This window comes from Balaenoptera musculus, chromosome 4, assembly GCF_009873245.2.
Source record: "Balaenoptera musculus isolate JJ_BM4_2016_0621 chromosome 4, mBalMus1.pri.v3, whole genome shotgun sequence".
Classification (NCBI taxonomy): Eukaryota; Metazoa; Chordata; class Mammalia; order Artiodactyla; family Balaenopteridae; genus Balaenoptera; species Balaenoptera musculus.
In genome coordinates, this window is record NC_045788.1 from 88,977,980 (window position 1) to 88,997,784 (window position 19,805).

General features: G+C 39.2%; 1 protein-coding gene across 1 annotated transcript in view; it reads left to right on the forward strand.

Annotated features, from left to right (window-relative positions):
• MORC1 (MORC family CW-type zinc finger 1) overlaps positions 1-19,805 on the forward strand; it is a 239,008-nt gene that overhangs the window by 194,418 nt on the left and 24,785 nt on the right. Inside the window, 3 exon segments of the mRNA XM_036849689.1 lie at positions 13,953-14,022; positions 16,145-16,211; positions 19,417-19,563. Of these exon segments, the coding sequence (XP_036705584.1) occupies positions 13,953-14,022; positions 16,145-16,211; positions 19,417-19,563 (284 nt within the window).

Sequence of the window (19,805 nt, forward strand, 5' to 3'; positions counted from 1 at the left end):
AATGTGTGTGGTGTGATTTATTTGTGTTCTGTGATCCTGACAGGAAGTCTGTTTTCAAATTCATGGTATCTAATTAATTTGGATAAATACTGTACATTATCCAGTAATGCCCATTAATTTTTCTGTTTGGCTGTGGTTGCAGCAGTTCAAGTAGGAAATAATTGCTTCTGAATGCTTGTCTGCCTGGACTTCTTAAACTCAGAAAATAACAAAAGATTGTTCTTAACCCCTGGGTTCCTCCCCAGTTATCGTCTAACTGTGGTGCTTGTGTTGTGTATGTGTGTGTGCATGTGCTTTAATTCTGACCCTGCACCTGTCAAGTTTAAAGAAGGAGGGTATGCAGGGCTGCAAGAGGTTATCACTTAAGGAAGAGTGATTGGCTACCCACCACCTGCTGCAATTAGGTGGTTTTTATTATTTTGGTGAATTTACTACAGCCCGGGATCTTATTTTCAGATGTAATAGGCTCCAAAATATATGTTCAGCTCCACAATGAAAGTCCGTCTCACAGGAATGACTTCACATTATCCAAACTCCCGAGACTGTTGTATTACATCATAACGGCAGTTTAGTCATTTAAAAGATAAATCCAGCCTCAGTCCACTTGGAAGATACATTCTGACTTTCGTCGTGTATTCTTTCCCTTTATACCAGTCTGCATGGGTTGGCCAGTTACAGTCTGATGGTGCTGGTGAGCTATGTGCCTGAATATTTAAAGGGCTTCCAGCTAAGACAGCCCGCTGTGTCCACCTTCCCACATGGGATGACAAGGTTGATGTTACCAATTGCAGCTGTAACATTAAAAGGGCCCTGGCCCAGCACCCTCATCCTGTTTCTCCCTGTGCTCTTCTGAGTGTGTTTTTTTCACATTATATGGAGAACATCTCTATTCCGGTCAGCACGTTCTTTCTTTTGTGTATTGTTAATGTCTGTCAGTCTGCCTTTGGAAAGGATTTTTTTTCATATTAGGGCATTTCATTTCCCTCTCTTCCAAGTTTCAGGCACATGTCACTCTGGCTCTTGTACCAACAGTTGTGCAATTTCAAGTGAAATGATAAGAGTATTGATTACTTTTCAGATTTATATTGAATCTGACCACTGCTGATTATTTCAGCTATATTGTCATATAATCTCCAAGATCACCTCATCTGCTGTGACTCAGGGTTATAACAGTTTGATCTGTTTTCCTAACTTCTTCCTCCTCCTACTCCCCTTATTCCTTTTTTTTGGGGGGGTGTCAGATTTTATTACAGTAATAAAATTGAATTTTTATTCTAATTGGGCTTCTCTTCGAAAATCAGGGTTTTACTTTATTTTTATTTTTTTAACATCTTTATTGGAGTATAATTGCTTTACAATGGTGTGTTAGTTTCTGCTGTATAACAAAGTGAATCAGCTATATGTATACTTATATCCCCATGTCTCCTCCCTCTTGCGTCTCCCTCTCACCCTCCCTATCCCACCCCTCTAGGTGGTCACAAAACACCAAGCTGATCTCCCTGTGCTATGCGGCTGCTTCCCACTAGCTTTCTATTTTACATTTGAAAAATACTACAGATAACTCAGTAACTACAAATAACTCAATTTCATTTCTTGTTATGGCTGAGTAATATTCCATTGTATATATGTGCCACATCTTCTTTATCCATTCATCTGGCGATGGACACTTAGGTTGCTTCCATGTCCTGGCTATTGTAAATACAGCTGCAGTGAACATTTTGGTACATGACTCTTTTTGAATTATGGTTTTCTCAGGGTATATGCCCAGTAGTGGGATTGCTGGGTCATATGGTAGTTCTATTTTTAGTTTTTTAAGGAACCTCCATACTGTTCTCCATAGTGGCTGTATCGATTTACATTCCCGCCAACAGTGCAAGAGGGTTCCCTTTTCTCCACACCCTATCCAGCATTTACTGTTTGTAGATTTTTTGATGATGGCTATTCTGACTGGTGTGAGGTGATACCTTATTGTAGTTTTGATTTGCATATCTCTAATGATTAGTGATGTTGAGCATCCTTTCATGTGTTTGTTGGCAATCTGTATATCTTCTTTGGAGAAATGTCTGTTTAGGTCTTCTGACCATTTTTGGTTTGAGTTGTTTGTTTTTTTGATATTGAGCTGCATGACCTGCTTGTAAATTTTGGAGATTAATCCTTTGTCAGTTGCTTCATTTGCAAATATTTTCTCCCATTCTGAGGGTTGTCTTTTCATCTTGTTTATGGTTTCCTTTGCTGTGCAAAAGCTTTTAAGTTTCATTAGGTCCCATTTGTTTATTTTTGTTTTTATTTCCATTTCTCTAGGAGGTGGGTAAAAAAAGATCTTGCTGTGATGTATGTCATAGAGTGTTCTGCCTATGTTTCCCTCTAAGAGTTTTATAGTGTCTGGCCTTATATTTAGGTCTTTAATCCATTTTAAGTTTATTTTTGTGTATGGTGTTAGGGAGTGTTCTAATTTCATTCTTTTACATGTAGTTGTCCAGTTTTCCCAGCACCACTTATTGAAGAGGCTGTCTTTTCTCCACTGTATATTCTTGCCTCCTTTATCAAAGATAAGGTGACCATATATGCGTGGGTTTATCTCTGGGCTTTCTATCCTGTTCCATTGATCTGTATTTCTGTTTTTGTGCCAGTACCTTACTGTCTTGATTACTGTAGCTTTGTAGTATAGTCTGAAGTCCGGGAGCCTGATTCCTCCAGCTCCATTTTTCTTTCTCAAGATTGCTTTGGCTATTCAGGGTCTTTTGTGTCTCCATAAAAATTGTGAAATTTTTTGTTCTAGTTCTGTGAAAAATGCCATTGGTAGTTTGATAGGGATTGCATTGTTTCTGTAGATTGCTTTGGGTAGTATAGTCATTTTCACAATGTTCATTCTTCCTAGCCAAGAACGTAGTATATCTCCCCTTAATCCTTTATTGAATGCTTTTTAATATTCCTTTTTCTCCAAGACCTACCATCTCTGGAGGCTATTTAAGAAACAACAACAACATATTCTTTTGTTTTCTTCTTTCTCAGTGGGATAATCCTTATTTTAGAGTCATTTTTAATGTTTGCATCTTATGTGTATCAGATTTCACATGCTCCCTAATCCTTCATGTGGTGTTGGATTTCGTTTTCTTCATCTCCAGTTGCTTCTGATCACATAGTTTGTGGGTGTCACTTCTGTGGCATTTTTTCCTTTTCGATATTAATTTGTGCTTGGCCTTTCAGCCAGGGTGGGCCATTCGTTTTCAAAGTCCATGCAATGAGAGTGCTCTTGGTAAAAGCTTGCTTGCATGTGTCGTTTGTGGCTGTGGCAGTTTCCAACTGGGATTCAGTTAAAACTCCAGACATTTTTTAGAGATTAAAAAACTGTCATGAAAATAATGAGGAGTTTTTTTTTTTTTAAGGACCTCTTAATCCTCTTCAGAATGCCCTAGATAGCTGCTTGATTGGACCTTTGGAGCCATTATGTGTGGAGCCATCAGTCTGCACTGCAGCAAACTTCTTTCATTACTTTACACAATCTTGTTAGCACGGCTAGCATTCCGTCCCCCATTTCAGGGCAACTCGTGTGATCCCGATTTATCATCTCAGCTCCTGCAAAATTGTATTTTTCTGAAATTCTACTCTGTGTGTGCGTGCATGTGTGTTTTAGTGGAGTTAGCCTTTCCTTTTTCAATGTGGCTGTGATGAAATTCAGCTGCTATGCTTCACATGTATCATCTCATCTAATCCTTTTAATGACCTGAGGGGTACATTCTCTTTTCATCCCCATTTTACAGAGGAAGAAAATAAACTCGCTCAGGATCACAATCAGGAACTGGTCACCTTAAACCCTAGCTGTTCAGCCTCAGCTCCCACTTTCTTAACCACTCCTCATTATGACTTCTCCCTTTATTGCCCATCGTCATGGGCTAACTCCCACATCAATTCAGCCCGCTGCACACAGGTGGGTTGGAGTGCACAAATACACTTTTCTCAGGGGTGAGGATTTGAATATTTTGGCTTAGACAGGTTTCCAAAGTTTCATAGATGGGCATTCTCCAGCCAAGAGTCTTGAATTCATTTTAAAAAAAATCAAGCCATCATCCACTCCTTGCCGAGATTAAGCTAACTTCCCGTTAGCCCATTTCTGACCTTATCCACCCCAAATCTGACCTACACAGTAATGTTCTTTTGTGCTCAATATCTGACTCTTTTCTTTCCAGTCAGCCTAGAATCACATAGGAATCATCAGGATCATCATCTCAGGGATGATTCCTGGAAAGGAGAGTCTTCTCCTTGCCCAAGATTATGAGTCTAGTAGTATGGCTGTGGTCATAACCGTACCACCAACCCCTCCCATGAGCTGGTGTCTCCTGACCCTTGGCCTCCAGAAAATCCTATTATTTCCCATCTTCCATCTCAAAACACATGCCCTGCCCTCTCTTTTAATGAATACTGGATGTTCTGAACTGTTTCTGTCTCAAGCATTTACAAACCCATGTGTAAAGTTCAAATATGTCCCAGTTAACCCCAGATGGGGAGGAAGTAGAAATTCTTTTCTGCACCCCTTACAGATGTCAGGGGAATCAACATCTGAGTGAAGCTTGCTACAGCTCTGCTTTACTGGAGCAATGCCCTGTGGTACTGTTGTAATTAAGGGTTTGTCTAAGTTCAATTAAAAACTCCTTGTGCACTGCTATGTGATAAATTGGCACTTCAACTTTACTCCAGGCAAAAATTTGACATATGAGCTCCGTAGGACCCCAGTGCCCCTCAGAGTAATGCAATCTGATCAGCTGTCACTGTACCATGCTTAATAGAAGCAATAAAAATAAAAATGAAGCAATGGGGCTAGATTCCCAAGCATCTTGTCAAAGAGGTAAACAGTCTCAAGTTATGTCACCGTTGAGATGTAAGAAGTGACTATACAGAATAGACATCCTAGAGGATCTATTCTGAAAGGTGACTGGGAAAATTAGGTTGCCAAACCACAGCAGATGGTCAGGCAAGCAGATGATCAACTGGAAGAATGCTTCAAAGTGCAGGAACACCAGGGGAATAAAATTACCAATGCCAACAGTAAGTTAGAGAAATTGAGCAGGAAAAATATTCTGAGACGTAAGTCAGACTGATGACAGTACTAACTTTTTCTTACACATGGGCATACTTTTGTTCATCTTGTTGAAGCATGTACTCCAAGTTGACATTATGCAGATTTTCTGACTCTCATATGAAGCAACATTTACCTTTTTCCTACACTAGTATTTGTTGTTTTTCCATATTTTATAATAATCTTTCAGTTTCTGCTCTGAATATCAGTTGCTAAGGCAGTGAAAGAATATCTATGGGTGTGGTTATTTTAAGTCAGGTTGGACCTGCCTGTTTAATAACCAGGAACCATACTACCTTTTTGGTTGACTGGCTTTGGCCCTTTTGTCCTCTGTGGTCATTTAGGTCTTTTTTGCCTTGCACCTGGCCTCAGGAGCAGACTGGCAGATGGATTCATTTCATTTTCCCAATCTGCAGACATTTAAAAAACTCAGTGGCCAGATCACCATTGACAGATGTATTTTAAGAGTTTGGCAATGGAGTCTCTGGGGTTTACTCTGAAAGGTGTAACCTCTAGCATCTAGTCCAGAGTGTGATACTTTCTGGGGCTGAAGAAAGATTGATGAATAAAGGAATGAATGGATGGAACCATCTTCCTGTTTTGGCATGAGCTAATAATCCTTTACCAACTACATCTGGTTAGCTCTTTAGGGCATCTTTCAAAAGAAGCTGATGCTAGCTCAGGAAAGGCATCAACCCACTCTGAATCCCTGGGGTCGTTGATGGGGCCTCTGTGGTATGTTACACAAGCTGAGGAATGTCTGGAAGAGCTGATGAGTTTCCAATGTCTAGGTTTATGTTCTGTGGTAGCCAAAAAAAAAAAAAAAAAACCCCAAACCCCCAAACAAACAAACAGACAAACAAAAAACAACAGTAAGTACCCTGTTTTGGCATCAGTACTATATAACAATGAAAGTGAGAAGGTGACTCAGTAACCCAAAAGAGGTGAAGAAAGAAGAAAAGCAAATAACCTGCATAGTCAGTGCCTAAATCAGCTGCATCCACCCTAAATACACAAATTTTTCTGACTCCTAACAGAAATTTTTTTTAAATGGGAAACTGCATTGATATTGCAATAACATGATTTCTGATAATTAAAGTTGCCTTAACTTCAAAAGCAAGACATTTATTAGTCAATTTTCCTGGTTGATGATGTTACCATTGCCTCTATATGAACCTGTATAGTCCTGTGATTGTTGCTAACAGTATCAGAACTTTCACAGACAGAGCCGCCCCCTTATGAGGTATAAACCAGAGCTGCCCCAAGGGCTTTGGAGGAAGAATTATCTATATTCACCCTCCATAGCATCATCCATCAACTCACCAACAGACTTACAGACCCGAAGACAATATGTGATACATCCCCTGACTTAAAGGAAAATCTCCTGGGCAATTTATAATGAATCTAAATATTCAAGTGCCAGTGTGTGAACTATCAGCAACCATGAGCCAATTCAAGACACGTTTACTGAACAGTACTATGTTAGAGATTTTGAAGGACACCAAAAAAATAATAATAATAATACATGATCTCTTCCCTAAAGGAGCAGAAAAATTGGAAGACAATATTACAAAACCATGAGTTAGCATTATTTTATGGAAAGGAGACAGGCTCTGAACTCCGACAGATTGACCCAGGTTCACATTCAGACCTGCATGCCACATGTCAGTTGTATCAACTTATGGTCTTCTGTTTTCTTATCTATAGAAGGGGAATAATAATATTACCGACTCTCAAGGTTATTATGAGAATTAATGGGATGATTTGTGACAGAATGAAAATAATTCCTTGTGTTACAAGAAACATTTTTTAAAAGATTTTTTTTGATGTGGATCATTTTTTTAAAGTTTTTATTGAATTTGTTACCACATTGCTTCTGTTTTATGTTTTGGTTTTTTGGCCACGAGGCATGTGGGATCTTAGGTCCCTGACCAGGGATCGAGCCCACACCCCCTGCATTGGAAGGTGAAGTCTTAACCACTGGACCCGCCAGGGAAGTCCCCAGAAAAAACATTTTTGAAAAACACCTTTGTAATTCCAAAGAAGGAAAATTCAGCTTTGGGTAGGCCAGGAGATGGGAGTAAAGAATGAAAATTGAGAGAGTGACATTGCTTTGTGGAAGAAAAGGTAGAGCTAGAGAGTGACCCTGTGTTTGTGGGAAGGCGTGAGAGGAAGGAGAAAGGATGTAATCACACAAGCAGAAAAATACTGGTGCTGCAGAATCGGGGAGTCTGGAGGGGAAGGTTTGTAGAGAGAGATGAGTAGGCTAACAATTGACGAAGTAAAGTAGACCTGCTTCATGGTAATTTTAAGCTGATTTTTGCCTTGTGTAACTATTTCCTCCATTTCTCAACACAATTTTCAGTAAAATCTGTATATTTATTAATGCTTTGTACAGTTGGATTTCTTTTTGGGAGGTGGACCCAAGTGTTGAATTCTGTTTTGAAGTGTCATGGCAAGAATCAAGGCTGCTACAGGATCCCAGTCTTATCTGGGTCCCGTAGATATGAGGCTTGGCTATTAAAAATAATTAAAGCTCTTTGTAGTTCACTGTTAATACTTTTTCAGAGAAAGGAAGAAATCAGTATGTGCTAGAGTAAATAAAATAGACATTTTGGAAAGAGTAGGACTTATACTTGTCTTAAAAAGTGGGAAAGACATAAGAAAAGGAGGAAAGAATGTATTTCAGGTAGAGAGAACTATGTGGGCAAAGGTATGGAGGCAGAAGTCTACCTAGTGGTTACAGGGAATTCTGAAGAGAACTTTTTGGTTATTATAGAGAATGTTTATTAATATTTCTAGGTATCTTAGAATCACATTGAGAAGAGTTTTGAATACCAGAAAAGGGTTTGTACTTGAGGGAGAAAGTAGTCAGGACCTGTAGGCAAGTTTTGAGAAGGAACATTTAATCATGGAGATTTTGTCTAAAGAATTAATTCTTTGTGTTATGAAAATGTTGTGATAATGAAGCAGTACTGGAAAGAGGAGAAACTAAAGACCAAAAAACCAAGCAGGGTGCTGCTGCCTGGAGATTGTAGTACAAGAAGACAAGGAAAAGTGAAACATCTTGAAGGAAAATAGCACAACTTGGGAAGGCATATGGTAGACTAAACAGTGACAGCAGTTTTGAGATGGCACAATCTGGAATGAACATGTTATTATAAATAGAAAGAGGACTTGACCAGAGGAATCTAAGTGGGCAAAGGTGAGACTGAGGATTTGAAGTTCAGCAAGATATTCAAGGGTAAGTGTCCTGAAGTCAGTTGGAAATAACTGGGGCACAGATGAGAAGTTAGGGTTGATGATGCTGGGAAGCCATTGTTTGCATAAGGGTGATAATTTAACCCCCTGAAATTTTCTTTGAGGGAAAAATAATAATTACCCAGGAAGAGTTGGGACACAGAAGGTTATCAAAATCAAGAGAGGAAAGAATTCCAAGGGACTTCTTCATGCTTCCCCATCTCAGTAAATAATACCATCACTCACAGTTGCTCAGGCCAACACCTGAATTTCTCTCCTTTCACACCCTGCACTCAGCCCATCAGCCAATCTTGCTGAATCAACCTTCAAACACATACTCTGTTCTACCCCCTCCACAGCTACCCACCTGGCCAATTCACTAACATTTCTCACCAGGATTATAGCAGTAGTCCTATAAATGACTCCACTGCTTCTTTTGGCCTCCACAGTCTAAAAATCCGAGTATCCCATCCAAAATATAAGTCAGATTATGCTATTCTCCTACTTAGAACCCTCCACTGGCTTCTTTTTTTAAATTTTATTGAAGTATAATTGAGTTACAATGTTGTATTAATTTCTTTGGTACAGCAAAGTGACTCAGTTATACATATATACATATATTCTTAGTTTTTAAATTTATTTATTTATTTTTAGCTGTGTTGGGTCTTCATTGCTGTGCATGGGCTTTCTCTCGTGGCAAGTGGGGGCCACTCTTTTTTGCAATGCACGGGCTCTAGGCACATGGGCTTCAGTAGTTGTGGCTTGCGGGCTCTAGAGTGCAGGTTCAGTAGTTGTGGCACACGGGCTTAGTTGCTCCATGGCATGTGAGACCTTCCTGAACCAGGGCTCAAACCTGTGTCCCCTGCATTGACAGGCAGGTTCTTAACCACTGCACCACCAGGGAAGCCCCCCATATATTCTTTTTCATATTCTTTTCCATTATGGTTTGTCACAGGATATTGAATATAGTCCCCTGTGCTATACAATAGGATCTTGTTGTTTATCTATCCTGTATATACTAGTTTGCATCTGCTGATCCCAAATTCCCTTTCCTTCCCTCCCCTCCCCCTTGGCAACCACAAGTCTGTTCTGTATGTCTGTTAGTCTGTTTTTGTTTCATGGATATGTTGTTTTTATCATATTTTAGATTCCACATATAAGTGATATCATATGGTATTTGTCTTTCTCTTTCTGACTTAATTCACTTAGTATGATAATCTCTAGGTCCATCCATGTTGCTGCAAATGGCATTATTTTATTCTTTTTGATGGCTGAGTAATATTCCATTGTATATATGTACCACATCTTCTTCATCCATTCCTCTGTTGATGGACATTTAGGTTGTTTCCATGTCTTGGCTGTTGTGAATAGTGCTGCTATGAACATAGGGATGCATGTATCTTTTCGAATAATAGTTTCGTCTGGATATATGCCCAGGAGTGGGATTCATGGAGCATATGGCAACTCTATTTTTAGTGTTTTGAGGAACCTCCATACTGTTCTCCATAGTGGCTGTGACAATTTACATTCCCACCAACAGTGTAAGAGGTGAACCCTCCAATGGCTTCTGCTCACACTTGGAACGAAATATAGTGCCCTCCAAGGCCCTACATGACCTGGCCTGACTTCCTTGCTGTCCTCACTGCCTATAATTCATTCCTTCTCTCACTCTGCTCTAGTCACCCTCACCTTCCTTGGCCTCCAACACCCTAAGCTTATTTTTCCTTCACAGCCCCTTCCTTTGTTGTTCATAATGCCTGGACTCCACTACTCCCTACCCCCAGCAACACACGTGGATTTTCTTGACTTGCGTTTCAACTTTCTTTTATTCTGTGAGTATATGGAGTATCAGTTACTGTCCTAGACATTGGGGATACAGCAGGAAAAAATTAGGCACTACTCCCTGTCTTCATGGTGCTTCCATTCTAGTGGGGAAATCAGACAATAGACAAGATAAATAAGGAAAATATGTTGCATGGTAGACAATCGTAAGTGCTAAGGAGAGAAATAGAGCAGAGGAAGGGGACCGGAAGTGTCATTGTGGGTGTGGTGAGAGTGAGAGCAATTTTATATAGAGGGGACGAGCAAGGCCCAACTGAGGGGAGATGCTTGAGGAAAGACTAGAAGAAAGTTGAGGGGAGTAAACAAATCAACAGCAACTCAAAGACCTGGAGAAAGGAGGGTGTGGAAGATTACAGTGACCCCAGAGAGGCAGTTGGGTAACCCAGGTCATTCTCCTTCTCTTACCTGTGATATTTTTCTTCAAAGAACTTACATTATTATATATCCATCTTTTTATTTATTTAATATCTTTCTCCCTCACTAGAAAATAAGCCCCATAGTCTTCATCATAACAGTGTCTGACTCAAACTGGGAACTCAATTTTACTGAATAAATTAATGAACAAAAGGGAGGCGCCTAGAACATAATGTTAACCATGGAAGAGTGAAAAGAGGAAGGGCCTTTGAACTTGGCAGGAGGGCAAGAACTGGTAGCCTTTATGGGTCCTTGGTAAAATGTTTGGGGTCAGTGTGGAGGGGCAAAGAAGCAGAAGGAAAGAAACCAGACAAAGTGATATCAACCAGGTCTTAAGCTTCCTTAATGATGGTTGAATGAGAAAAGTGTTACACAGTTGACTATGGTACGCTCTTCTTCCTCTCTCTAACTTATTTATGATTTATTTATCCTCTTAAATAGATACTTCCCAAAATTGAGCATGTGGTATTGTGCTGATCCTTTGCATGCCTTGGAGAGTTGACAAATCCCACTCTACTCATTGTTAACATAATTTTAATTAAGGTATCTAAAACCCCTTGTTAAGACTTAACTGTAATCTCATTTACTGTGTGGGAAGTATTATCTATTTCATGACCAAAGTAAAATCTTAGGAAAGCGATATCCTCAAACTGCAGACTATGAGACACAGTTAAGCCTAAGTGGCTGGAGAGCGTTTCTATAATGAAATGAAGTAATATATGTGAAAGAGCTTCACAAGTATCAAAATACACAAATAGTGTCATTGAAAAGACAACTGCATGTTTTCTTGTCTCAGCTTGAAAAAATCCAGACCTTCAAAGCTGCAAGTACATTGTAAAAAAAAAGGCGGCATCCTATGAACTCAGATATTTACACAGTGTCATTTAAAAGGAAATACTGTAGGCTGTGAATTGTTTATCCAAAATATTTTAAACATTACTATGCCAAAGAATAAAGGAAATATAAGAAAGGAAAAGAAAAGAAGGAAATCTCTCCTGCAATAGAGACGGTAAAGCTTCGTGTAAGTAACACTTTTGGGGTGAGGGGAACATATCTGACCCTCAAGGAAACAGCCCTCACACGGCAGAGCTCAAAGCAGAGAACCAAACAATAAAATGCAAAAGTAATTTCAAGAGGCTGTGTTAATAACACCGCCACCAGGAGTTCCCTGCTGGGAGTGCTGTCATTTTTGTTAAGCTTGGATACTTTTATCTTGTCTGATTTCCATCATAAGGAGAAGTTTCCAAAGAAAATGAACACATCCTGAGCAGGATCATCATAGATTATTACAAAGTGGTTATTACTAAAGGCGTTAAGTAGTTCTTCTCATGAGCTTATCTTGTGGTTGCTGTTAACTGTGGTAGGAAATAGTCCATGCTGCTTATAAACTGGTCAAAAAATATTCATTTCAAAGGAGAGACACAAAATATGGAGCTTTTCCTTACATATCAACACATCAGGAGAAAACTTTAGATTTTATGTTACATCAGAAATAAATAAGATACCATTTTAAAGTCATTTTGCAAAACGAACTTTAAAAATATATGTATTTCTGTCCTGCGACTTGAGGACACAGGGAGGGGGAAGGGTAAGCTGGGATGAAGCGAGAGAGTAGCATTGACATGTGTACACTACCAAATGTAAGATGGATAGCTAGTGGGAAGCAGCCGCATAGCACAGGGAGATCAGGTCGGTGCTTTGTGGCCACCTAGAGGGGTGGGATAGGGAGGGTGGGAGGGAGACACAAGAGGGAGGAGATATGTGGATATAAGTACACATATAGCGGATTCACTTTGTTATACAGCAGAAACTAACACAACATTGTAAAGCAATTATACTCCAATAAAGATGTTAAAATTATATATATATATATATATATATATATATATATATATGCATTTTATTTACTTCCTGGGGCATTAATTTATTTACAGTATAAGAATAAAAATATTTTGAAATGGACCAAAGTAGCTTAGAATCAGTTTTCTTTATTTCCCCTTACCTACAAGGCTTCCTTTCTCTTAATTTGGGTAAAATAGACAATGACGGTGATGGACGGCCTCACAGTTCTTTCGTTGCTAGGTTACATGTGCGTCCATTTAACCTGCTTCCTGACAGAGCACAGTTTCCAGAATGCCATGTAAAATATATGCCTTTGTTTCCTGGGAGGAGAGAAAAGGTGGTTCGATAGCCTCCCCATCCCACATTTGTTTAGCAGTTTAGAGGGGGCATGAAAGGTGAAGTATACACAGACAATGGGTAAGCTCTAGAAAACTGACAGCCCTACACCTCACTCCAGGTGATGGAGTCAGGAGCCCAGTGTGTCTCAGCACGTGTTCAGGGGTCTTCAGATCAAGGAGCAGACAGAGCTTTTGCTTTACCCCTGTCTTCTTCAGATTCCTTTTTTACTGCCTTTGCCCCACATTCTCAGACACGTAAAAATACGTGAAAGGAGCTTCTGGATCTGTTTTCCTGGATGGCATAAACAAACTCCATCTCTCTCTCTCTCTGTTTCTCCGTCTCTCTGATCTAAAGAAGTGCATTCCCAAAATGTAAGTTTCTTTTGCGTGAGCCTTGTAAAATAGGCTAACAGGGTTCCCAAGGAGATGGGAGACCTGGCTTCTGATTGCCATATTCCACCCCACAACCTCTCCGAAACCCCTTGGGCCTTATCCCGAACACCACACACACACACACACACACACACACACACACACACACACACACACACACACACACACACACACATCCCCTCACTGTAGGTGCCCCCAACCCTCCTGGCTCCTGCATTCAACACATTAAGGCTCTGCAAGTCCTTTTAAGCAGATTTCCTGAGATTCTGTCAAAAGACAATGTGTCCCTTCCCTCAGCTTCCCAGGTGCGCTCCCCAGCCCCATCCCCATGTTCTTCCTCATCAGGCCCCGACCTCCTCAAAGTTCTCATTGGGCTGATGTTGAGCTCATTCTCTGTGTCTGCTCTGTAGCAGCTAGGGGTGTGATCGTCCTTCTCAAAGCAGCAGACGCTCCATGGTTGCTCCTGGTGATCAAACACTTGACCCATGTGTCAGAGTCATTGTTACATCCATATAAGATATGGATTTTTAAAAAATATCTATACAAATATCGATAGAAATGTAAAAATCCCATTAAAGAAATGATAGACATAAACATGACAGTTATAATGCAACCATCCTTGAGCTGCATGCCAGTATAATTTTTGACAACACGTATGATTGTCTCCCTTCATAACATGTCCCTAAACTGTCCTTCTGGCAACTTTATGGTCTCTCTCTGATATGGGCATTGATGTTGAAGGTCATTTTTGCACCTTACTATATGTCCTTTGTTTTTGTACAGCTTTAAATACGGAGCTTGTTTTTCAGGTTTTAGATGAAAGTGACACTGATGTTTCACTGAAGCAAGAAGAAAAGGAGGTTTCTCGTATGAAAAAAGGTAAAAAAGAATTCAGTTTACATATATTAGCTGTAATGTCTTGAGTCTTTTTCAGTATGACTTATGCTACATATCTTATGTAGGATATAGATCGGAAGTTTGGTAGCAGTTTGGATTTAAAAAAATTAAATCTGTTGTTCCAATAGTGGGAGGAGAGGTGGGTAGAGAGTGAGCTGCCAACCTCACACATTTTGGAGGGGCAGTGGGACACTTCCTGCCTGAGCACACTTCCCCCAGCACTACCTCACTGCCTGAAATTCCCAACAGTGGACGTATGTCACCCCCTCATTGAATTCTACTTAGAAATTTGCTGAGGATTGATATCAGGTCTATAATTTTCAGAAACTATTTTTGAAAATTACGATGACATTCCTCTGTTTTCAGTCATTTTAGTTCTTTCCCGATTTTGCATGATTCCTCTGAGATCACTAAGAATAGTTCAACAAACACATTTATTAGTTCCTTCATGTCCATGGGATGTAATTTATCTCAGGTGAGAGACGAGCTTCTTCTAAGCATAAAGTTGCCATCTGATAATATTTAATCTAAAGACAATTTCCCTGAATAGAGAAGCTGGAAACAAGCTAGACTCAGAAAATTTTATTTTCTTAGTGTCCATTCATTATTATTAGTAGAATTCTTTTATTATGTGTTGTATTATTATTATACCATTGTCTCCTTTATTGTAAAATTATACCATTGGGCCTAAGCAGCAGGACCATTATTTTCATTGTCATCTTCTTATTCTGAAATAAGTTTTAAAGCCTTTCTTAGTCTCCTAAACAGGTCTCAGTTCATTTTGACTCCATAATTTCCAGTTGTTTTTGTGTTGATCCATGCCATCATTTCGTGTTCACTCTTGGTTGTAAGCTCTCCCTTCTTTTATACTTCGTTGCTTAGGTAACCTAATCAGTCATTCATTCACATCTTTATATTTGAACCCATTAGTGAGGTCCATAAGAAATCACACTTTTTCTTTTTCATCATAACTAGGATAATTAGCTATTCCACAATCAAGATTTCTTTTGTAAGGGTCTCTTAATTTTAAAGCCAGTCTTTTATAGAAGTTTCAAACTATTAACATGCCTTCAAGTATGTGCCTGTTGGATTTCCAAATTGTAATGCAAAAATTGTTAATACAATTTTGATCCTAAAATTAATATTTAATTTCAAATACTCATCCTGGATTTGGAAGGAACGAATTATGAAATATTTTCAAATGACTGTAATTATGAATTAGTTGGCTAATGGGTTAAGAAATTTTACTTTGCATGCAGATCATGAGCAAAACCAACTGTGCCTGCAGTGTGCTTGGAAAACCTCTCTGTTTATTCTCTTTTATGTTTCCTTAGAGGAGTCAGGCAGGTCCTCAGCCATTTACTCACCATCCAAAACTTTCCTTGTTGCTGTCCTGTTCCGCTTGGCCTTCAGTGGCCCTAAACTTATTGGCAAGGGTTTACTTGGTGGAACAAGATCACAGTTATCACAAAGAATTCTAGAGATAGCTGGAAGAAGAACACATGGACTTACTCCTTAGAATCTCCCCAAGACACTCTTGAAACCAATCCGAGGGGATCAAAGCATTTCTGCTTTTCTGTGGACTGTAAACAAATCACTAACCTCTCTGAACCTCGGACTCTGAAGGTCCCTGAGTGAGAAGATTAACTCGATGACTGTAGGTCTCTTTCTGCTTTAAAGTTCTACTCTCTCCTAGAGGCACATTTCTGACTGGGATCTGTCAGGATGTCTTTGAACCTGAACCCAAAATGGAAAAGAGTAAGATACTGGGGGAAGACAAGTGGTTGTCTGGGCAGAGACTGCTGAGAGAAGGGACACTGAACAGTTCCCATTAGTCATCCCGTGCACAGCAGTAGCAGAAAATAAGCATCATTAAAAAGAAATTACAAAAAACAAGCTACAGAGGCTCTTGGATTCTTTATTAAGAGGTTATTATAAGTTGCCTTAAGAACATATTGGTGCAGTTTTACAAAAGAGTGTTTGAATACAAAGCCAAATTATATACAAGTTGTTAATGAACTGCTAACACTTCTTTCGGTTCACTTTATTGTGTAATCACCAAAATGTGATTGATTTTCTTCATTTTGTCTATGTTCTTTTGAAGAAAAACAGGAGCTGTGCAGTGATACTCCAGAAATAAAGAGAAACCCTTCATCACCTAACTGGGAAAGGTGAGTGTACTGCAATTATACAAATTCCAAGGGAGTACAATTATACTGCTGAAAATTAATTATCAATGTTTAAATACAAGAAGAAAGAAAATAATAGCAACAAGCAAAGGCAATTAAGAGTGGAACCAAATTTTACAAATGAGACAGGAAAGAATAGAATACACTAGATTTCTTACCCTTTTCCCAGACTTTTTCATTTTCTTTTGTGAAGATTTGGGAATAATGAAATGGAACAGGCTTAACTTCCTGCTCACAGAAAGCAACTAATTCAAATTATTGTAATATAGTCAAAGAACTAAAAATGTCACATATATGTATGACTATGAAATCATGAGCTGGTTTTTTTTGTGTGGCTCGTTATCTTATTGCCATACATATGTGCAATAATCATCGTATGCTAGAATTTTCTTGACATGAGACTCTTGTCACTTTTAAATAGAAGCTGAATATTTTGGTTATCCAATAGAATGAAAAAAAAAAAATGTTTTCAAGGAAGCAGATTCTTATCCTCTTGCTGCTCCAAATCTGTCTAAGCTGCTTTCCAAGCATTCAGACCCAGTGTTGCTGAATCCAAATCCTGTGTTCTTTTTGCAGAGGGGCACACTGAGTTAAGTACAAGAAAAACAAAACAAAACAAAACCGGAGAGGAGCTATTATTTTCCTGCACTTGCTCACTGAGTAGTCACTCTTACCCTCAAATCCCATCCCTCCACTCTTCCACTCAGAAACCTTTCATAGCCCCACCACTTTTAAGACAAGGCAGAAACTCCTGAGCGTGGCACAAGCCCCCTGAGCTCATGACTCCCAGGTTAGCTCCCATTTTGCTTCCCAGACTTTCGAAATTGCTTCCCCTTCTGTTTTATCACAAAATTCCACCTCTTTGTCCACACCACTTCCTGGGTTTGAATGCCCTCTTGTGTACTGGTCTGTTGCCCTTTCATTCACATCCCAGTTCAAGTGTTCTCTCCTTTGGGGGCCCCGATTCTCCTGGGCAGACTCAGGTGTTCACAGAGCCACCACTGCGGGGATCAGATTGCATCATAGTTCATTCAACTGCAGTAATTATTTGTTAAATACCAACCACGTTCTGGCACACAGTGTGAGCAACTCCTCACGTCAGGTGGAATTGTCGTCTGAGTATCCGTCTTCCCTCTGCACATGAGCTTCATGAAGGACAGGGCTCGTATCTTCTTTGTAACTCTGGCCTCTGACAGGTCTTCCCCGAACACTCCATCTAAAATAGCCCACCCCGCTTCTGATAAGGCACGCCATCAAATTGTATCATCCCACTGTATTTCTTTCAGAGCCCTTATTACTATTTTAAAGTATCTTATTCAATTATCTATTTCTTTTAACACTTTACATTCTAGCTTTCTTATTTTCTGTATTTTCACGTGAAACTAACTCACTCCATGGGAGCAGGGGCTGTCTTACTCACCGCTGTGTCCTTAGTGTCCACAATAGCACCTGCCTCAGAGTTGGCATTCTATAATATTTGTTGATTGAATAAATGATGTAATTTTTCACGCAGTGCTGTTGTTAGGTCATTTTATGGATGATGCTTTAACCTAGAGTTATTTATTAAAATTTGAGTTGAAATTTAAAATCCATCCAAAAACTAAAACATGTTTTTTTTTTGTATGTGTGTGTATTATTTCATATATTACTTTTAGGCTTTTATGAACTTGTGTTTTTTAAAAATAATCTTTGAGTCATAACTACAATATGAATGTTAGAACTATTATCCAATTAAAACAATCTTAATGGGAGAATCTTACCAAATTCATTAGTAGTGGTAGTAATAATAAAGATGATTATAATAACATTGATAACTAGGTACTGTCTGCTGAGCACTTACTATCAGTCGGCATTGAGCTAAATTCTGTGTATGTATTATGTAATCCTAAGCAGAGCTCTATGAGGCAGGCACTATTATTATTTGGCAGAAGAAGAAACAAAGGTTCAGGGAGGAATCTCTGTGCTCCGGTCTAGTGCATTTTACCCTCCACCTCCCACCCCAGCATGAATTTCCAGCATCCCAAAAATGGTAAAAAAAAAATTTAAGGACTTCTTTAATAAAATTTCAGCATAAAGGAGGTTATAATTAATAGGCTTCAGACATTCTGTGAGTGTTCTTTAACAGACAATTAAGCATTAGTTATAATGTTCTTATATAAATTATCAGCTGAAGTTAGGCAGTATAATTACTGACAAAGAACTGTTGACGGTAGAAGCATGTTCCATTTGATATAAACTATTATCCAATTTTTTTAAAAAGGTCCATACGTTGTAAACATAGGAAACTCTCTAGAGCTGCGGTCTTAATTCATGGACGTTAGCATGAAGGGATTACTAAAATCTCCTTTTCACTTGACAAATAAGACCCCACGTGATCTGGCCCTTACCTGCCTACCCAGCTTTGCCTCCCGTATCGCGTGTCCCCCAGCCCTCTTGAGCTTTTTTGTTCCCCCAGTACTGAAAGCCTTGGGGCTCATTAACACACTACACACTACTTTTTGCGTCCTCATTGTGAGCTCTTCTCCATGCTGCAGCCAGTTATCCTTTTAAAACATGTATCAATCAGATCACCTCACTCCCATGGAAGAAACCCTCCAATGGTAGCACCTGCTCTGCTTAAAATAAACTCCAGTCCCCACCCCATGGCCAGTGCCTCTCACCTCCTCTCTCTGCCTCTCCTTCCTGGGCACTCCGCCCCTGCAGCCCTGGCCTTCTCATGTGTCTGTCTCTCAACAGCCCTACCCTGTTTCTCCCCCAGGATCATTACACTTCACCTGGAACGCTCTCTTTCCACCAGATCTTGACTACATATTTCTTTCAGCTGACTTTGCTTTATTTCTGGACCTACCTTCTGTACCTACATTCCCCCAGGCTAAAGTAGAACTTGGGTTTAAAAGCCTCTTTCAGCAAATAAGAGACAAATGGTATTTGACTACTGTTATTAAGAATAAATTACTGCCAATTCTATTTAATTGGGGCTACCCAAAAACCTTGAAACAAGATTTGTCAGGAATGAATAGTAATTCTTATACCTGAGAATTAATTTTATATAACTACATAAATGACAGTTTTCAGCATTACATCTATGTCCTAGCTTTCATTTGTTGTGTATTAATATTTCTGAATTTATTAGTATCTAATGTGATTTCTACTTAGAAATTATAAACCTTGGCTTGTTTTTGCCCAGTGTGCCAGTGGAAGATTTAAATTCAAGTTCTGAATACAAAGCCAGAGTGTCTGTGAGGGATGGTTGTAAAGTTGCTTCTTCACTGACAACATCTTCTCAAAGCACATCTGTCAAGGAAACAGTAAGAAAACTGACATCTAATTTAAGGTAAAGATACTTACTAGCATATTTCTACATGCTTTGTTGAATTTTCTAAGCAGTGACAACTCCTGATATTTTTTTCTATGTTGAGTGGTGATATTATTGAGAAAATTCAATAGAATGACTTTATGACTTGTCTCCTAACTGCACTGATTTAGGTATAACGTGGGTGACATGTCTTTTGAAAGAGAACTGTTGTCACTAACTGCCCTCTTGTTATATGGTGGTTGTTAATCCTCTCTCCAGTG